This window comes from Myxine glutinosa, chromosome 8 (assembly GCF_964187855.1).
Source record: "Myxine glutinosa chromosome 8, kmMyxGlut1.1, whole genome shotgun sequence".
NCBI lineage: Eukaryota > Metazoa > Chordata > Myxini > Myxiniformes > Myxinidae > Myxine > Myxine glutinosa.
This window is the reverse complement of record NC_136268.1, coordinates 61,129,492-61,148,315: the sequence shown is the minus strand read 5'-3', so window position 1 is coordinate 61,148,315 and position 18,824 is coordinate 61,129,492. Positions and strand designations below refer to the sequence as shown.

Genomic DNA, 18,824 nt, shown 5'->3' with positions numbered 1-18,824 from the left:
TGGAAATGTGGTTTTCCCAGGAAAGATCATGGCAGATAGTGAGACCCAAAGGCTTGAGTGAGATATCAACATGTACTCCCCTCTGGGACAGTTCTCTCACAGAAGTGACAGTTCTCTAACATGGAACAACTCATTACTATCCAACATAACTCCATTCCTCATCTGCGGTGATTTTCAAACTTTCATCATGGTGACTGTAAAGGTGTCAGTTCTGCACCAACCAGCTATGACATTTCATGCAGCTATGGCCTTCTGAGACTCCGTCGGTATGTCCCAACCTGTACATGTCTCAACCCAGATTCCTGCAACTTGTATGTCCTCTTCTGGATCTGGTAATAAGTATTTTTCTAACCAACCTCTCCTGCTCATCCTCTGCTCCTCTTGACTCCTCTGACCAGGTTCTCGTCAAAGTCCAATCAATCCCGCCCCTCACCTTAAAATACATTATTACAGACTATGTCAAAGATTAAGCAAGATGTCTCAACTTAGTGTTTGTCTCCACATATTGTGTACCCAACCCACCTCTTTGTGGGTTGGGTACACAAATCCCCTCGTACTGACTGTCTCATGGACTTTGTGTCATTCTCACCTGAGATGGTAGAGAAAGATCTGTCCATCCTTGACCCTGGTTCGGTGATGGGCTTAGATGGCATGGCTGATGCTCTTAACCCAAATCAGGCCGGGGGGTGGTGGATACCATCCCTCTCCTCTACATTTTATTCGCCATACTTTCGCAGATTTTTTTTTTCTCATGCTGAGCTTTCATGACCTTTTCTGTTCAACTCTTGCATACGTTTTGATAGAAATTTTTTCATAAAATTCGGATCTGTGGTTGCAGTGAAACGGTCTTGAGAAGGTCCAAAATAACGCGGCCTGATTAGGTGTGCATTGCTGCTCTTATGGTGTGCAATGTCTGATTGCCTGATTAGGTGTGCAATGCACATTAAAGTATGAATTGCTGCTCTTGCTCCTCCTCTGTCTGCAATCTTCAGCCTATCGTTCTCTTTTGGCTGCATCCCGTCTGTTTGCAAACATCACTCCCATCCACAAGAAAGGTACAAAAACTGATCCTATAAACCACAGACTCATAAGCTTACTTCCATTTCTAAGTAATGTTATGGAGTCCTTTATTACTGCTGATGTCAAGCTTTTCCTCTTTTAACAACCTGGTCTCCAACCATCAGCTTGGACTCCATCTCAGTTACCCAACTTTGGACATGCTCCTCTCTCAGCAAAGGATGGAGGTTCTAAGTCAAAAACAAGAGGTCAGGACCATCTCCCTGGACATATCTCGGGTATTTGACGCAGTCTGGCATCCTGCTCTTCCTGTTCCTGCCAAGTTGCGATCTTCTTGCCTGTGGCTCACAAGGCCATCTTCATTCCTGGATTTCTCTTTCTGGATAGTTTCCCCTATAAGGAGGAATTTGGACTTGGCTCGGGTGCTAAAGGATTTTGGCCAAAATGAATAACTTTTTTTTTAAACCTCACACAAGATTTTAAAAATTTAAAACCGAAACAAAAAGTAGTATGAACATGTTAGAGTTTATTTCACGCTCAGATATAATACTCACTTTCACCCAGGCAAAGAAGACATTTACGGCCACCATGTTGTTAAATTGAGATTGCCAGAAAGCAAGAAATTCAAAGTCAGCATAACGGCTTGAATCTTTCAGTAGCCCACCGAGCAGTTCTTCCACAGACAGTGTCCGATAGATGTTGAAGACAATAGCACAAAGGGAAAGCTGCAGAAAGACAGGAATTATTTCATTCTCGATATAATGTCGATCTGAAATTTCTTTGATCATTCTCACGCTAAATATTTCTAATTGCAAAGCTAATGAGTAATAATCTTACAGTGAGGTCACATCACCAAGGAGGTCATAGTCTAAGTGTGTTGTAACTGACCGTTATCACCAGGATGTCAAGGCAGTTCCAAACGCTGTAAAAATAGGAAAATGCATGGATCCGAAGCTCAAGAATTTCCTCGACAATGTAGTAGAGGATGAAAACACAGAAGACTATCTCACAACCCATGATGAAGTAGTCGTAGGTTGTAACGTAACGTAGAAGCTTCACAGTGCGGAATTGTGATGAAGTTAAGGCACCACCTGTGACAGGAAACTCAACGACCAACCTTTAAGGAATCGAAAAGAACAATGATGATGAAGAGTCATTCAAAGAAGTTTGCACTTTGTTATTGTATTTTTGCTGAACAATTGAATGGCACAAAAAGAAAAAGGAAATGTGAATGTGAATGCAATGTTACTTAGGTAAGAATGGGAAATGTGGATGAAGGTCGATATTCAGTGAGTTCGATGAAGATGTAAGAGAAAAATGATGTAATCCATAAAGAATAGGGGTCTAATTTGTTACGTACCACGAAGCCACAAATTCAGACAAGCAAAAGCAAAGTATTTGTAATATTTTTGATATGAGATAATTATAGTATCATGTGTCATTGAAAATGCCAGTATTTTTGTATTATTTTGTATCAATGCCAGTATTTTTGTATCAGTATTTATAATATCACATCATACTATATAATATCATACTATATCATATAATATTATAATATATACCAATACAGTGTGTCAGTGGTTTTCCACAGGGTGATGACATGCGTCTCAATCCATTGCCACTGGCTAGCATACATCGTAGAGAGAGCCGAGCATGTAAGTCTCTACTACCAGTACAGAGCCTCTGTATCACCAAGATTCCTGGAGTACCTCCTCGTGGTACTTTTTATTTTACTTTTTCCACATGCGAAACTTGCATTTATGTTTATTTAAATTATACAATGGACTACAAAATGTAAATGTTTCATGATATTTGTTATATTATATCATCTTTATCTATCAATATTGTTGAAATGAAGATAAAAAAGCTGTATGTTGAAATATATTGAAAAAGTCAAAACTTTACATGGGGTGTACTTACTTTTTCACGTGACTGTGTATCTATATGTATGTATATATATATATATATATATATATATATATATATATATATATATATATATATGTATGTATGTATGTATGTATGTATGTGTGTGTGTGTGTGTGTGTGTGTGTGTGTGTGTGTGTGTGTGTGTGTATGTATGTATGTATGTATGTATGTATGTATGTATGTGTATATATATATATATATATATATATATATATATACATATATATATATATATATATATATATATATATATATATATATATATATATATATATATATATATATATATATATATATACTGTATATTCCATGTTGGAAGATATGTGTAGAATCAAATTCATTCACCTGACAATGCAAAAGAGGTTTATGTTTCCGTTGTAGGTAGAAAAGTCGATAAAGACAGCACGGGTGCCACGATCCACCCAAAGGTCTTCCTTCAGGCCTTTCAACATTATAGTAGTAGTCTTCCGGTCTCGTGTGAGGTCCAGATAGTATCCAGCCCCACTGTAAGTGGCCAACAATCCCCAATGGTTTGATCCCCAAGCTCATCAGCCTTATAGTATTTCCACCTGTGGGATTCAGACAAATATATATTAGACAAATTCCTGCCCAAATTACTGCTGAGAAGGCAATGGCAAACCACGCAGTATACACCTTGCTCAAGAAGCTGCTTTGGTGGCACCAATGCTATGTGACTGGGTATGAGGATTATCAAGTGGGGGTGGGGGTGCATCTGTATCAGTATCAACCAGTGTTGTATTAATAGGATATATATATATATATATATATATATACTGTATATATATATATACTAGCAGAAGTACCCGGCATTGCCGGGCGGGGGAGGGGGAGGGGAGGGGAACGGGGGGGAGGGGAGAAGAGGGGGAGGGGGAGGGGAGAGGGGAGAAGAGGGGGAGGGGGAGGGGAGAGGGGAGAAGAGGGGGAGGGGGAGGGGGAGAGGGGAGAAGAGGGGGAGGGGGAGGGGAGAGGGGAGAAGAGGGGGGAGGGGAGAGGGGAGAAGAGGGGGAGGGGGAGGGGGAGAGGGGGAGAAGAGGGGGGGAGGGAGAGGGGTAGAGGGGAAAAGAGGGGGGGGATGGGGAAGGGGGGAGGAAGGTGGGAGGGAGGAGGGAGCAGAGGGGAATGGAGGGGAGGAGAGGGGAGAGGGGAGAAGAGGGGGGAGGGGGAGGGGAAGGGGGAGGGGAGGGGGAGGTGGGAGGAGAGGGGAGAGGGGAGAAGAGGGGGGAGGGGGAGGGGAAGGGGGAGGGGAGGGGGGGAGGGGAGGGAGGGGGAGGGGAGGGAGAGGGGAGGGGGAGGGAGAGGGGAGGGGGGAGGGGGGAGGGGGGAGGGGGGAGGGGGGAGGGGGAAGGGGGAGGGGAAGGGGAGGGGGAGGGGGAAGGGGGAGGGGGATGGGGAGGGGGAGGGGGACGGGGAGGGGGGAGGGGGAGGGGGACGGGGAGGGGGAAGGGGGAGGGGGATGGGGAGGGGGAGGGGGATGGGGAGGGGGAGGGATGGGAGGGGGAGAGGAGTGGGGGGGAGGGAGGAGGGGGAGGGGGAGGGGGAGTGGGGAGAGGAGTGGGGGGGAGGGAGGAGGGGGAGGGGGAGGGGGAGGGGAGAAGAGGGGGAGGGGGAGAGGGGAGAAGAGGGGGGAGGGAGAGGGGTAGAGGGGAAAAGAGGGGGGATGGGGAGGGGGAGGGGGGAGGAAGGTGGGAGGGGGGATGGGGAGGGGGAGGGGGGAGGAAGGTGGGAGGGGGGAGGGGATAAGAGGGGAATGGAGGGGAGGAGAGGGGAGAGGGGAGAAGAGGGGGGAGGGAGAGGGGAGAAGAGGGGGGAGGGGGAGGGGAGAGGGGAGAAGAGGGGGGAGGGGGAGGGGGAGGGGAAGGGGGAGGGGAGGGGGAGGGGGGAGGAGAGGGGAGATGGGAGAAGAGGGGAGATGGGAGAAGAGGGGGGAGGGGAGAAGAGGGGGGAGGGGAAGGGGGAGGGGGGGAGGGGGGAGGGGAGGGGAGGGGGGAGGGAGGAGGGGGAGGGGAACGGGGGGGAGGGGAGAAGAGGGGGAGGGGGAGGGGAGAGGGGAGAAGAGGGGGAGGGGAAGGGGGAGGGGAGAGGGGAGAAGAGGGGGAGGGGGAGGGGGAGAAGAGGGGGGAGGGAGAGGGGTAGAGGGGAAAAGAGGGGGGATGGGGAGGGGGAGGGGGGAGAAGAGGGGGGAGGGAGAGGAGTAGAGGGGGGGATGGGGAGGGGGAGGGGGGAGAAGAGGGGGGAGGGGGAGGGGAAGGGGGAGGGGAGGGGAGGGGAGGGGGAGGGGAGGGGAGGGGAGGGGAGGGGGAGGGGGAAGGGGGAGGGGGAAGGGGGAGGGGGAGGGGAAGGGGGGAGGGGGACGGGGAGGGGGAGGGATGGGAGGGGGAGAGGAGTGGGGGGGAGGGAGGAGGGGGAGGGGGAGGGGAACGGGGGGGAGGGGAGAAGAGGGGGAGGGGGAGGGGAGAAGAGGGGGAGGGGGAGGGGAGAGGGGAGAAGAGGGGGAGGGGGGAGGGGGAGGAGGGGAGAAGAGGGGGGAGGGAGAGGGGTAGAGGGGAAAGAGGGGGGGATGGGGAGGGGGAGGGGGGAGGAAGGTGGGAGGGGGGAGGGGAGCAGAGGGGGAATGGAGGGGAGGAGAGGTGAGAGGGGTGAAGAGGGGGAGGGGGAGGGGAAGGGGGAGGGGAGGGGGAGGGGAGGGGGGAGGGGAGGGGGAGGGGAGGGGAGGGGGAGGGGAGGGGTAGGGTGAGGGGGAGGGGGGGGGAGGGGAGGGGGTTGGGGGAGGGGGAGGGGGTGGGGGGAAGGGGGAGGGGAGGGGGAGGGGGGGGGGATGGGAGGGGGAGAGGAGTGAGGGGAGGGAGGAGGGGGAGGGGATGGGGGAGGGGGAGGGGGTGGGGAAGGGGTAGGGCAGAAAGGAAGGTGTAGGGGGGAAAGGGAGGAGCATGGGGGAAAGGGAGGAGCATGGGGGAAAGGGAGGGGGAGGGGAGGGGGATGGGGAAGGGGTAGGGTGGAAAGGAAGGGGTAGGGGGGAAAGGGAGGTGGCATGGGGAAAGGGAGGAGCATGGGGGAAAGGGAGGGGGAGGGGAGGGGGCGGGGAGGGGGGGTGGGAAGGGGTAGGGCAGAAGGAAGGGGTAGGTGGGAAAGGGAGGAGCATGGGGGAAAGGGAGGGGGAGGGGGGAGGGGGCGGGGAAGGGGGTGGGGAAGGGGTAGGGCAGAAAGGAAGGGGTAGGTGGGAAAGGGAGGAGCATGGGGGAAAGGGAGGGGGGAGGGGAGGGGGGAGGGGGAGGGGGATTGGGAAGGGGTAGGGTGGAAAGGAAGGGGTAGGGGGAAAGGGAGGGGCATGGGGGAAAGGGAGGGGAGGGGAGGGGAAGAGAGGGGAGCGGAGGGGGAGGGGAGGGGAAAGGGGAGGGGGGAAGGGGAGAGGGTAGGGTGGAGGGGGAAGGGTAGGGGGAGGGGAGGGGGGAAAGGGAGGGGGAGCGGGAGGGAGGGGGAGGAGGGAAGGGGAGGGGAGGGATATAGATGGTTACTGGCAATTGATCACATCCACAAATGATGTAATCCACACAATTTATGTACTTTACATAACGTTAATAGGAATACATGGCCGTGTAGATGGGAAATACAGTTTGTTTGAAATAAATCACAAATATCAGATGAAAGTGAAAAAAAACCAAGGTGGTGTGAATGGCAATGTTCCTCGCTGAAATGTGAAAAAACTGAATTACGTGCGAATGCATAACTGTGAGATTATGGCGGGCAAAGTTGGAACATCACGTGATCGCTCTGAGCGAATCAGCATGCTGCTCTGCGACCAGCTGAGATTCCGTGTATAATGTCCCTCGCTGAAATGCGCTGAGGTAAATATGAATAAAAAATTCGATATATTTTCACTTTTACGTTTTGGCTAACTCGCTCGCGAACCTGACGAAGATCCTGAGCAAGGATCGCTACGTTATGCTAAAGCTACGCTACGTTCGCTACATTATGGCGAAAAATATGGATCTAAAGATGAAAGAAAAAAAAACCTATGTGGTGTGAATGGCAATGTTCCTCGCTGAAATGTGAAAAAACTGAATTACGTGCGAACGCATAACTGTAAGATTATGGCGGCAAAGTTGGAACATCACGTGATCGCTCTGAACGAATCAGCGCGCTGCTCTGCCATTCCGGTCATAATATTCCTCGCTGAAATGCGCCGAGGTAAAAATATGGTTAAAAAATATTATGAAATAAATTTTTAGGTCGACCATGTTCGTACCAGGCTCAATGGCCATGTTTGTGCCAAATATCAAGCTTGTGAGCCTCTCCGTTTAGGAGTCTATCGGTAACATTACACACACACACACAAACTGTGTTTTATATATATAGATATATCAATGGCCATGTTTGTGCCAAATATCAAGCTTGTGAGCCTCTCCGTTTAGGAGTCTATCGGTAACATTACACACACACACACAAACTGTGTTTTATATATATAGATATATCTATATATATAAAACACAGTTTGTGTGTGTGTGTGTAATGTTACCGGTAGAGTCCTAAACGGAGAGGCTCACGTACTTGATATTTGGCACAGACATGGCTATTGAGCCTGGGACGAACATGGCCGACCTAAAAATTGATTTCATAATATTTTTAAACCATATTTTTACCTCAGCGCATTTCAGCGAGGACTTTATGCACAGAATCTGACTGGTCGCAGAGCAGCGCGCTGATTCGCTCAGAGCGATCACGTGATGTTCCTTGCCGCCATTAACTCAGTTACGCGTTCGCACGTATTTCAGAGCAAAAGGCAATTGCCTTTTTTCACATTTCAGCGACGAACATTGCCATTCACACCACAGAGGTTTTTTTCCCTTTCATCTTTAGATCCATATTTTTTGCCATAACGTAGCGCATTATGGCTCTCTCGAGCTCGAGTTAGCCAATCACCTGGGAGCATGAGGCCACGTTGGCCACGCCCACGACAGGACGCAGAGTTGCAATCCATCGCTCAGAGCGATCACGTGATGTTCCTTGCCGCGCAATTGCGTTTTTTCACATTTGAGCGAGGAACATTGCCATTCACAGCACATAGGTTTTTTTTTCTTTCATCTTCAGATCTATATTTTTTGCCATAATGTAGCGCATTATGGCTCTCTCGAGCTCGAGTTAGCCAATCACCTGGGAGCATGAGGCCACGTTGGCCACGCCCACGACACGGCGCAGAGTTGCAATCGTGCGTTGGCGTCATTTCTTACCACGTGTAAACGTGGTATTTTGTCTACGAGTATTTTGAATTTGTTATTTTGAATTTGTCTACGAGTGAGTGACTGGAAGACTGACTGTGATAAAGGCAATGGCACCGAAGAAAAGAAATTTGTCACGTTCAACCTCCCGCGCAAGGAAATTCGCTGATCGGAGACTCCATGAAGCCGATGAAGGTACTTTTCACCATCGACAAGCCAATCAAGAACGTGTCTCTAGATTCAGACAGCGAGAGACAGAAGATGAGACAGAGGCACGTCTAAACGCCAATCAACAATGTCTGGTGAGGGCCAGACAGCGAGAGAAAGAAGATGAGACAGAGGTACGTCTAAACGCCAATCAACAACGTCTGGCGAGGGCCAGACAGCGAGAGACAGAAGATGAGACAGAGGCACGTCTAAACGTCAATCAACAACGTGTGGCGAGGGCCAGACAGCGAGAGACAGAAGATGAGACAGAGGCACGTCTAAACGCCAATCAACAACGTGTGGCGAGGGCCAGACAGCGAGAGACAGAAGATGAGACAGAGGCACGTCTGAATGCTAATCAACAAAGTGTAGCGAGGGCCAGACAGTGAGAGACAGAAGATGAGACGGAGGCACGTCTAAACGCCAATCAACAAAGTGTAGCGAGGGCCAGACAGCGAGAGACAGAAGATGAGACAGAGGCACGTCTAAACGCCAATCAACAAAGTGTAGCGAGGGCCAGACAGCGAGACAGAAGATGAGACGTAGGCACGTCTGAACACTAATCAACAACGTGTGGCGAGGGCCAGACAGCGAGAGACAGAAGATGAGACAGAGGCACGTCTAAACGCCAATCAACAACGTGTGGCGAGGGCCAGACAGCGAGGGACAGAAGATGAGACAGAGGCACGTCTGAATGCTAATCAACAAAGTGTAGCGAGGGCCAGACAGTGAGAGACAGAAGATGAGACGGAGGCACGTCTAAACGCCAATCAACAAAGTGTAGCGAGGGCCAGACAGCGAGAGACAGAAGATGAGACAGAGGCACGTCTAAACGCCAATCAACAAAGTGTAGCGAGGACCAGACAGCGAGAGACAGAAGATGAGACGTAGGCACGTCTGAACACTAATCAACAACGTGTGGCGAGGGCCAGACAGCGAGAGACAGAAGATGAGACAGAGGCACGTCTAAACGCTAATCAACAACGTGTGGCGAGGGCCAGACAACGAGAGACAGAAGATGAGACAGAGGCACGTCTGAACGCTAATCAACAACGTGTGGCGAGGGCCAGACAGCGAGAGACAGAAGATGAGACAGAGGCACGTCTGAATGCTAATCAACAAAGTGTAGCGAGGGCCAGACAGTGAGAGACAGAAGATGAGACGGAGGCACGTCTGAACACTAATCAACAACGTGTGGCGAGGGCCAGACAGCGAGAGATAGAAGATGAGACAGAGGCACGTCTGAATGCTAATCAACAAAGTGTAGCGAGGGCCAGACAGTGAGAGACAGAAGATGAGATGGAGGCACGTCTAAACGCCAATCAACAAAGTGTAGCGAGCGCCAGACAGCGAGAGACAGAAGATGAGACAGAGGCACGTCTAAACGCCAATCAACAACGTCTGGCGAGGGCCAGACAGCGAGAGACAGAAGATGAGACAGAGGCACGTCTAAACGCCAATCAACAACGTCTGGCGAGGGCCAGACAGCGAGAGACAGAAGATGAGACAGAGGCACGTCTAAACGCCAATCAACAACATCTGGCGAGGGCCAGACAGCGAGAGACAGAAGATGAGACAGAGGCACGTCTAAACGCCAATCAACAAAGTGTAGTGAGGGCCAGACAGCATGAGACAGAAGAACAGCGCCAAAAACGACTCAACAACTGGCAACCATCAGGCAGACGGCAGCCGGCCATTGCATGGGAGCAGGCTGCATTCAGTTACAATCCGAACACTGACTACTCCTCAAATGTTGATATTGGCTCCATGTCGTTCACCTGTCAGTTTTGCCATGCCTTGAAATGGAAGGGAGAAACACCAGGAATGTGTTGCAGGGGAGGCAATGTCCTTTGCCTTCTCTCCAATCTCCACCGGAACCTTTGAAAGAACTACTTCAATCAACTACGACTCAATCCAGACACTTCCTGAAGGAAATCCGTAATTACAACTCTTCGTTCCAAATGACTTCGTTTGGAGCAGATCGCGTCGTCACTGAGCAAGGATTCATGCCTACATTCAAGGTGCAAGGCCAGGTATACCACCTCATTGGCTCTATCCACCCTCAACCAGGTGAGCAACCGAAATTTTTACAAATCTATTTTATGGGTGACCACCGAGAAGAAGCTGCCCGACCCCCCTCCCCCTCCCCCTCCCCACTCCACCTCCCCCCCTCCACCTCCACCTCCCCCTCCCCCACCTCCCCCTCCCCCCCTCCACCCTCCCCCTCCCCCTCCCCCTCCCCCCCCTGCACCTCCCCCTCCCCCTCCCCTCCCATTCCCCCTCCCTCCCCTCCCCTTCCCCCTCCCTCCCCTCCCCTTCCCCCTCCATCCCCTCCCCTCCCCTTCCCCCTCCATCCCCTCCCCTCCCCTTCCCCCTCCCTCCCCTCCCACTCCCCCCTCCCTCCCCTCCCACTCCCCCCTCCCTCCTCCCCTCCCCCCTCCCACTCCCCCCCTCCCCCACCCCTCCCCCCTCCTGCCCTCCCCCCTCCCATCCTCCCCTTCCCACCCCTCTCCCCTCCCATCCCTCCCCCCTTCCCTCTCCTCCCCTCCCCCTCCCCTCCCCCTCCCCCTCCCACTTCTTCTCCCCTCCCCCTCCCCCCTCTTCTCCCCTCCCCCCTCATCTCCCCTCCCCCCCTCCTCCCCCCCCCCCCCCCCCCGTTCCCCTCCCCTGCCCGGCAATGCCGGGTACTTCTGCTAGTATATATATTGTTACAGACGCGGTTAAAGATGTTATTTTACCGAGCGGTTGGTATTACCGCGTCCGAACAGTTACTCCCCGATTAGAACCCGATTCCACCCGACGTTGACCAGATCGCACCGCAGATATTCAATCGGGAAACCTCTAAAGCGACCGAAAGAGAATGAAAAGAGAAGAAGACAGAGTACGGTGGAAGAACAGATTTATTATACACACACAAGCAATGGATGGAAGAAGCAGTCACACAGCGAATCGTTAACTTACACTATTCATTTTACTTAACCCCAAGACAACGAGTAGGACAGACGACGTTCACACTTACTCGGGGGATATTGCAGGCAGGTAGGGCTTGAGGTGGATTGCTGGAGAGGGAGGCAAGGTCGGAGGCAGCAGCTCTCAATTCCTCGCGGTTTTGGCGGGAAAACCCTCCGTCGCGTATCCGCTGCTGTAGACGTCACGCGCTGGCTCGGCACACCTGCTCCTCTCCTTCTGGTGGAGCCGTCTCCCTCCTTTCAGCGCGTCTCTCCAAAGCTGGTTCCCTTTCCGAGTACCTCTCCTCTTTGGCTTGGAGCGTTTCGCATCTCACCGCTCCTCTTGGTGTCGCCTCTTCGCTCATCTCCCAGGTCATCTGGTGAAGCAGTCCCTTACAGTCGCTTTTATCACCTCGGGCGGAATCAAGCCGCCGGCTGCGAGGGCACGCCTACCGGGTCGCTCACCGCGGTGCTGATTGGCCATGCGACCCTCTGGCTCACTCCTCCCCTCTATGACGAGGTGGAGACACGCCTTTCTTTTCTTCTCCGAGATTAGCACATGGGCAATGGCGGCTTGCGGGATTGAACACAACTCGCACCCTTTTGAAAGGAACTTTGGAGAGCGGAGATGTTTGGGGAAATTGCAAGGGCCTACGCTTATTTTGTTTGATACAATGCAAAGTCAATCTAGTGGGAAACACATATTTAGCCTACATGGAATAAGGAAATACACTATTTAAAAAGATATATCGTGACCTGCGTGTAAGTTTCATGGAATTAACTAGGAGGACGGCTGCGACCATTATTTACATTACGAGGGTGTTTACACATAACAAAACCATACTTTTTTACATTCGTTACACTTCCTCCAAAATTGTTACACTTCTTAAAAACCGTTACACTTCTCAAATTCGTTACCCACTTCTCAAAACCGTTACAATATATATATATATACAGTCGTGGGCAAAAAAATTTGGCACACCCTTGCACTTTTTTCAAATAATGCACTATTTCTTCAAGAAATTGTTGAAATGAAAAAATCTTTTGGTATCCACAAATGTATTTCTTTGGTTTGCAGTGGACCAAAACAAAAAAAGAGGTGAAAATATTATTAAATTTTAGCTTATTCCACACAGAAATCCTAAAATGGCCCGGACAATATTATTGGCACCTTTTAGAAGTTGTTAGAAATAATTACATTTAAAGCACGTGATTCTCCTTTACTTTGGAATTGAACTCACCTGTGGTGAGTTGCAGGTGCTTGCAATATAAAAATCACTCATTCAACCAGTTTGAAGAGAGAAAAGGAGTCATTCTGCTGTTTTGTGTCACTGTGTGTACCGCAATGAGCATGGAGAAAATAAAGAAAATCAGAGAATTGTCTGAGGAGGTCAGACACAAGATTGTAGCCTAGCATGGACAATCTCAAGGCTACAAGTCCATCTCCAGACACCTTGATGTTCCTGTGTCCACCTTACACAATGTTATCAGGAAGTTTATGGCACTGTAGCTGACCTTCCTGGACGTGGCCGCAAGAGAAAACTTGATCGAAGATTGCAGCGAAGGATTATTCGAATTTTGGAGAAAGCACCTCGATCAACTGCCAAACAGTTTCAAGCTTACCTTCAGACACAAGGTACGACAGTTTCAATTCGTATCATCCGTCGCCAACTCAATGGAAGTGGGTTCTATGCTAGGAGACCCAGGACTGAGAGAGAGACATAAGAAAGCCCAACTGGAGTTTGCCAAACACACCTGAACAAGCCAAAATCCTTCTGGGAGAATGTCCTGTGGACAGATGAGACCAAATTTGAGCTTTTTGGTGAAGCACACCATCTCTATGTTTACTTGAAACAAAATGAAGCCTTCAAAGAAAAGAACACCTTCCCTACAGTCAAACTTGGAGGAGGTTCAGTGATGTTTTAGGGCTGCTGTGCTGCCTCTGGCACTGGATGCCTTGAATGTGTGCATGGCATCATGAAATCAAGATATTACCAAGGCATTTTGGAGTGCAATGTTCAACCTCGTGTCAGAAAGCTGAGTCTCCGTCAAAGGTCATGGGTCTTACAGCAGGACAATGACCCCAAACACACTTCAAAAAGCACCCAGGAATGGTTCAAGACAAATTGCTGAAGTGGCCAGCAATGAGACCAGATCTAAATACCTTTGAACACCTGTGGGGAGATCTGAAAACAGCAGTTAGGAGAAGAAACCCTTCAAATCTGGGAGAAATGGAGCAGTTTGCACAAGAGGAGAGGGCCAAACTACCAGTAGAGAGGTGGAGGAAGCTTATTCATGGTTATAGGAAGCGCTTGACTGCAGTTATTTTGTCCAAAGGCTGTGTGTGCTACCAAATATTAAGTCTAGGGTGTCAATAATTGTCAATGCCATTTCTTTTTATTCTCTGATTTAAAGGGATATATTAAGTTCTGAATCAAAAACAAAGGTTCTGTAATATTAACAGTGAAATAAATAATTGTGGAAACCAAATACTTTTGTCAATTTCAACTTATTTTTCGAGAAAATTGTGAGTTATTTGAAAAAAGTGCAAGGGTGCTGATATTTTTGGCCATGACTGTATATATGTATTATGACAACGTGTCATGTACATTGAGTATCTATAAATAAGAATGTGTTATGGCCTCAAAAATCAATGTTAAAATTATTCAAATTTCAATGTACCTCTTCACATGTGGTGATCATCCTTTCCTTTCACCAATCCTTCAATTGTGTGAATGAGAATGATGAGCTCTCTACTCAAACTGCTTTCTTGTGCTTCTCCGAGTCCACATGAGATTGTAAATAAATAAATATCACCTTTATTTGCCACAGAGATGTACCTACCAGCTACATACCAATCATTCACCTTGCCATTGTTCTCAACCACCTCAAAAACACAGGGATTTTGTCTTTAGTTCTGCAGCAAATTTACACTTGTTTTGAGATTGAAAAGAAGAAAATCAAAATTAAATCAAACAAATGTATATGATATAACTGTACCCCACCTTTAGAGGCCATTTAAAGGTGGATATAACTGTACGGACTCGGAAAATACACTGAGTGAGCACGCCAATTAACTCTCTCACTGCAAGCCGTGAGGTTGGACAGGAAGTGAGCACGTGATGTTTGAACACATCCATTATGACATGATGGTGTAGTACAGACCTGTACCAAGCTGTCCTGGTAGAAACATTACATAACCACATTTTATCAACGTCAGAAAATGTACCAAATGGTTTAACCATTTAAATAAGGTAAAAAGTATCCCAAATCTTAAAATTTATCCGTTTGAAAATGCAAAATCAATAAAATGGCAAAACTGAAACATTTGTAGAAATTTTTAAAAATCCGACGGCGGAAATTTAAGGACCAGTAAGGAGGACATGTCTAGGGAAAACCGGACGGATGGTAGCCCCAGATTCATCACATGGTCACAGATTGCTTAACCTCAATATGGGGCTGTTCAAAAATTACCTAATGCTCGTTTTTTTGGTAATTTGCGTAATGTAAAGCTCGATTATGTCACGTAATGCTTGATTACCATGCGTTCTGATGTACCGTGCATTCTGTCGAGCTTGATTGAACCTTACTATTATTTGGCATATGATTAAAGTTTTCGGGGTCCCTCTTTGTGAATAACACTTGACCCAAACAAAGCCAAAGGAGATCTGATGCAACAAATATGGGCAGTGTATATTCAGCAGAGGCCTACAGGCCAACAGAAAACTAAGATGGCAGCCATATCATTTCGTCTTGGTGCTTTTTTGTGGGTGGAGTCAAGCGACAGATGTGGGTGTGGTCCAGCAGCTGTCCAACCAATGGGTGCACATTTCAAAAATCAACCCCAACAACAACAACACCACCAACAGCAACAGCAATGCAAAGCACTTGTAGACCTGCGACATTTCGCAGGTAAATACCTGCATTTAGCATTGTAACCTAAAAATAACGCAGAATAATAAACTTCAGAGGTCCAAAATAAGATTAAATTTAATTATCGGTGGACTCGATGATGTAATTTGTGAAGACTTTGAGCGTTTTCTCAAAAGGATTGAGCACCGACATATAGAGAGAAGAGGCCGAGGGGTGAAAGAGGAGATAGGGAAGTGAGGATTAAAAAGGGATTGGGGAAAGTTTCCTTTTGTATCCATCCTGTGCGCTGCATTCCTCCTCACCCCATTATTTGTCCGTCTCCCTCTATTCTGATCTTCAACTAAGCTGTTGGTGTACCCACCCCCTCTCTACTCTTCCTTTTGTCCTACTGTGCCCTGATCAGTTTCGTGTTCTAGATCTATCATGTGCCTTGACTCTGTATACAAAAAACTGTCATTGGTTGGCAACCATTGTACAGGATTTATGGATTAAAGTGTCTTTCTGTATTGAAGTTCCTTGGAAGGGAAGTCATCTCTTGTACATTGTGAACCATAATGTCTGTCCGTACATTCGTCTGTCTCCCGTTTACAGCGGCCACTTCCTGCGCTGCATTTGAAAAGCTCAACATTCTCTTTAGAAATGACAGGAAAACAACCATGAATATCTGAGGATGTAAGGTATAAGTATGTCGTGTGTGCGGTATATGTAGCTCAGAGCTTTGGCTCTGAGTGAAACGCAGAGTGCAACACAATTAAACTCTTCAAAGTCCATTAAATAATTTAAATTGAAAGATTAACTTAAACTTTTCCCATTGTGCTTACCTTTCCCAGTACTGGGTACAGGTAGTTCTGCTTGTAATATACAAGGCATAAAGAATTATGAGATTTGCAAAAGGAAATATAAAATCTTAAATTTCAAACGTGACACACCCAGAGGACTTACGCCGTGCCTACACCTGGTCCAAATGTCTGCTTGTCCTCCATGCTTGAGGTATACAATCCATAGCAGCTGTCAATCTCTTTGCGGAAGTCTTTGGGCACGGTACATGACCCATTTTTGATTTTCAACTGTCGAATGCGTGGCACACCCAACAGCAGGTTCTCATAGTAGATGAATGACCCATTGATATCAATAGGATCATCATTGTACCACTTGTCCCAGTACAGGCCATCCACAATTGGACCCTGCAGGACCTGTAAGATAAACCCCCTAAAAATTAGTTTACTTATGCATAAAAGGCTTCTCTATCTTTTGCCTTATTATTTTTACCTACTTTTGTATATAATGAAAATTTCTGTAGTTTTAAAATTATATATGCCAACTACATCACGTAATTCAAGACTTTTAGACACAATTTACCAACAGTGAAACGAATATTTTTTTTTTAATGCTTGGGCTGATGCTCATAATAGGGCTGACACACACACACATACTGACGAGACAAACACTTAAAGCCACTGAGCTTTGGGGAAGTGCTGTCACTTCTGTTAACTTCCCGGGATTCCCTGGGTACCAGCGACATCATAACAATGGCGCCGCTTTTCTCACCGTACTCAGCGGGGCATTTCGTCAAGAGGAAATGAATGATATTCATGATGATAAAAAAGCTAATACGTTCAATAAGAATATTAACGACAAAGTGTTCGTAGTTATACTCACTTGGTGAAAATGTTTTATTCCATACTTTTGTGAATTAAAATTTTTAATGAGAAGTAAAACTCATCCTGAGTATATGACCTCTAACCCTGTCATCCCTCTTCCATCTTGCTTTTTTCTTGCTCTTTTTTTGTTTTCCTCTCCTCATCTTTACTCATTCTCATGCGAACCTTTCATTCTCTTGTCTTGCCTTCCCTTTCTCCCGCAACCACTTGTGTTATTTCCTTGCAGGAGAAATAATGCAAGTGATTGCAGAAGGGGTTTTGGTGGTGAGATAAAAACCTGCTTGTGTTCAATAAGACTTGGTGGCTTAATGGTTAGATCATCTACTCTGAGTCTGGGAGGTTAGCACTTTGAACCCTGGCTGAGTCATATTCCAAATATTGAAAATCCCATGGTACATGCTGCTTTCTTCCTCGATACCCTGCATTAAAAAAGAATAGAGCAAAGACAAACAACGATAGGTTGGCAACCATTGTGCAGGCTTCAATGGCCTAATAGCCTACTCCTGCATTGAAGTTCCTTGTCAGAAAATTCATATTATTATTATTAATAATATTATTGTATTGCTCATCTATTCGTTCCTTCTGATCTCTTTTCTTTGATCTCACCCAGCACCCCATCCTTTCTTTTCTTTTGCCCCAACCCCCGACCCCCCCCCCCCCCCGGCCTGCACCCCCTTCTCCGGAAGCCAAAAAAAATATTCTGGTATTCAACAAAGCAAAAAGTACAAAGAGGATTTTTAGGGTTTCTTTTGCGTTTTTTTTATTTTTATTTAAGAAAAGTAAGAAATATGATATGCAGTGGCCTGTAAAAGTATTCACCCGCCACCAATAATGCCACATTTAGATGAATTACGAATTATGTAGAAACAATTTCTCCAAGTGATCTTTTTATTCGTAACTGAAGAGATCAAACTAAATACTGTCATAGTTCAAGGAGGTTACATGTCAGGAATACTGCAAAAAACATGTACAAATCAAAATTCACTGGTGGCAAAAGTATTCAGCTGCTTAGATCAGTACTTGATGGAAGCACCTTTTGCAGCAATGACCGTTATGAGTCTTTTTGAGTAGGTCTCTCCGACTCTACCAGCTTTGCACAGTGAGATGGTGAAATATTTTCCCATTCTTCATGTGAAAAATGCTCTAGTTGTGCTAAGTTTGATGGGGATTGGCAATGGACTGCAATCTCCAAGTCTCACCATAAATGTTAAATTGCGTTTGAGTTAGGACTTTGGCTGGGCCACTCAAAAACATGTATTTCCTTCTTATTCAGCCATTCCAGTGTGGCTTTAGCTTTGTGCTTCGGATCATTTCCTGCTAAAATGTGAACCTCCTACCCAGTTTCAGATTCATGGCCGATCCAAGCGGGTTTTCTTCAAGGATTCTCCTGTACGTTGCACTGTCCATTGTCCCTTCTTTCCTGCCAAGCCTGACAGTCCCTGCTGATGAAAAGCAGCCCCATACCATGATGCTGCCACCACCATGCTTGACAGTTGGGAGGGTGTTGACTAGGTGATGTGCAGTGTTATGCTTGCACCACATGTAACGCTTTGAATTTAGACCAAAAAGTTCAATTTTTGTCTTGTCTGACCACAAAACTTTTCTCCACATGCCTGCAGTGTCATTAAGATGCTTTTTCACAAACTCCATTTGAGGTTTTAGATGCATCTTTTTCAGTAATGGATTATTTGTTGCCATCTGACCATATAGGCTGGATTTGTGAAGGGAATGGGATATGTTTGATTAATGAACACTGAATCTTGTACACAGAGCCTTACGGATATATTGTTGGATTTAATTGTTGGATTTACAGTGACATCCTGAACCAGTTTCCTGCTTGCCCGGTTGCTGAGTTTGGATGGGCGACCTAATCTGGGTAGAGGCTGGGTGGTATGATACGTCTTCCATTTCTTAATGATGGATTTCACCGTACTCAAAGGGATAATGAATGACTT

The 18,824-nt window shown here is 47.5% G+C and overlaps 1 protein-coding gene across 1 annotated transcript in view; it reads right to left on the bottom strand.

Moving 5' to 3' along the window:
• Positions 1-18,824, bottom strand: part of LOC137418077 (polycystin-2-like protein 1) — a 133,701-nt gene that overhangs the window by 38,712 nt on the left and 76,165 nt on the right. Inside the window, 5 exon segments of the mRNA XM_078783327.1 lie at positions 1,572-1,742; positions 1,906-2,134; positions 3,292-3,481; positions 3,484-3,515; positions 16,151-16,401. Coding sequence (XP_078639453.1) covers positions 1,572-1,742; positions 1,906-2,134; positions 3,292-3,481; positions 3,484-3,515; positions 16,151-16,401 — 873 coding nt within the window.